This window comes from Mus caroli, chromosome 8 (genome assembly GCF_900094665.2).
Source record: "Mus caroli chromosome 8, CAROLI_EIJ_v1.1, whole genome shotgun sequence".
NCBI classification, from domain to species: domain Eukaryota; kingdom Metazoa; phylum Chordata; class Mammalia; order Rodentia; family Muridae; genus Mus; species Mus caroli.
Window position 1 is genome coordinate 97,069,816 of NC_034577.1, and position 2,054 is coordinate 97,071,869.

The following is a 2,054-nucleotide window of genomic DNA, read 5'->3' on the forward strand; positions in this document are numbered from 1 at the left end:
GGAACTCACTTTGTAGACCAGGCTGGCCTCGAACTCAGAAATCCACCTGCCTCTGCCTCCCGAGTGCTGGGATTAAAGGCATGCGCCACCACGCCCGGCCTTTATGGCTTATCTTATGTGTGTTGGTGTTCTGCCTGCATGTCTGTGTGAGGATGTCAGATCTCCTAAAACTGGAGTTACAGACAGGTGTGAGCAGCCATGTGGGTGCTGGGGATTGAACCAGGGTCCTCTGGAAAAACAGCTTCTTTCAACAGACGCTGAGCCATCTCTCTAGCCCTATTTATTTATTTATTCCTGAGACAGGGTTTCTCTATATAGCCCTGGCTACTCTGTAGACCAGGCTGGCCTCAAACTCAGAAATCCGCCTGCCTCTGCCTCCCAAGTGCTGGGATCAAAGGTGTGCACCACCACTGCCTGGCCTTCCCCTTTTATTTTTAATGCTGGTTATAGAATCCAAGTTCTTACATTAACAATCCCCAGGGGCTGGTGAGATGGTTCAGTGGGTAAGAGCACCGACTGCTCTTCCAAAGGTACTGAGTTCAAATCCCAGCAACCACATGGTGGCTCACAACCACCCATAATGAGTTCTGATACCCTCTTCTGGTGCGTTTGAAGACAGCGACGGGGAACTTATACTAATAAATAAATCTTAAAAACAAAAAACAACAACAACAACAACAAAAACAGTCCCCAGCCCCAGCCACCATATCTTAAATTCTATTTATTTGTTTGTGTTTTGGGGAGAGAATCTCTGTGGTCTTGGCTGTCCTGGAACCGTGTGTATCAGAGTGGCCTACACAGAGATCTGCCTGCCTCTGCCTCCCAAGTGTTGAGTTGAAGGCGTGCACCACCATGCTTCATTGTAAATTTCTGTATCCAACCAGAACTCAAAAGTCGGCTTCAAATCCTATTCCTCTGTGTCCCCATTCCAACAGCCATACACCCAGATCTGAATACTGGCCCGGGCCCCTAAGAAAGAAGCCACAGAGCAAGCTTCCTGAGCAGCTCAGCTAGGACAATGAAAATCTATTTACACATCTCAAAGTCAGTCCAGTCTGGGGCCTTACCAAAGCCCACTGAACCTCCTGTTCCCCTAAGCCCAGATCAAGCATGAATCAGCCCGGTGATGCAGGTATCTAAGGATCCTAGTAGTGCCTTCCCCTTAACCCATAACAAACACACTGGACTTATTTATAACAGCTAGGTCTTTTTTATTCAGGGGGTGGGGGACTTCGGCTGGCAGCTGGGGACTTAGGAGTGCCGTGGCGGTAGGCACCCAGTAGGATGGCATTGATATGTTCCAGTGTCTTATTGCTGAAGACCATGTTGAGGTGATCTGTCTCGTTCATGGGCAGCAAATGTACGGGCTGCGACTGGTGGCCCTGCCACTGGCCACAGAGCTCAGTGCTGCGGGTGGCTACGGTGTCATCTCCATCTTCATAGAGTGCAGCCACCGGGTCTTTGTAGGGGAAGTTGTGATCATAGATGTAGGTGTGGGGTGTGGGTCTGCCCACACCGTAGAGACAATATACTTCTACACCAGGTGCGGGGAGGCCCGCCAGTAGGTCACGAGACTGAAGAAACATGTGCCAGCCTTCTTCAAAATGTAGATCTGTGAAAAAACGCTCAAAGTCTTGGGCGGTGTAGTTGAAGTTTGGTGTGGAAATGAACACATGGTCTTCAGGCCACACGTGAGGGGCTGGGAGCATCCAGGGGGAAGTCGTGGTTATGCGCTGCTCCTCTTTCAGCTTTATGTTGGACAGGATGGGGATGCCCTGGTTGTCACCTGTAGGACAGGGGAGAACAAGGTGGGACAGGGAGCTGGGCCTGGTCCAGTTTACCTCTGCGAAAGCGCTCCATCTTGTTTCTGCCGCAACCTGATCTTGATTCCAAAACACAGACAAGAACAGGCCTGGTGTTCGGTTAAGTGTTCAGTATACTTATTTAATAAAAGAGGCAGGGGCTGGTGAGATGGCTCAGCAGTTAAGAGCACTGACTGCTCTTCCAAAGGTCCTGAGTTCAAATCCCAGCAACCACATGGTGGCTCACAACCA

At 50.1% G+C, this 2,054-nt stretch overlaps 1 protein-coding gene across 1 annotated transcript in view; it reads right to left on the bottom strand.

Moving 5' to 3' along the window:
* Positions 1 to 1,187: 1,187 nt before the first annotated feature.
* Positions 1,188 to 2,054, bottom strand: part of Lcat (lecithin-cholesterol acyltransferase) — a 3,690-nt gene continuing 2,823 nt past the window's right edge. The window contains exon 6 of the mRNA XM_021169940.2: positions 1,188 to 1,786. Coding sequence (XP_021025599.1) covers positions 1,212 to 1,786 — 575 coding nt within the window. The 3' untranslated portion in view covers positions 1,188 to 1,211. The remainder of the gene's footprint in view (positions 1,787 to 2,054) is intronic.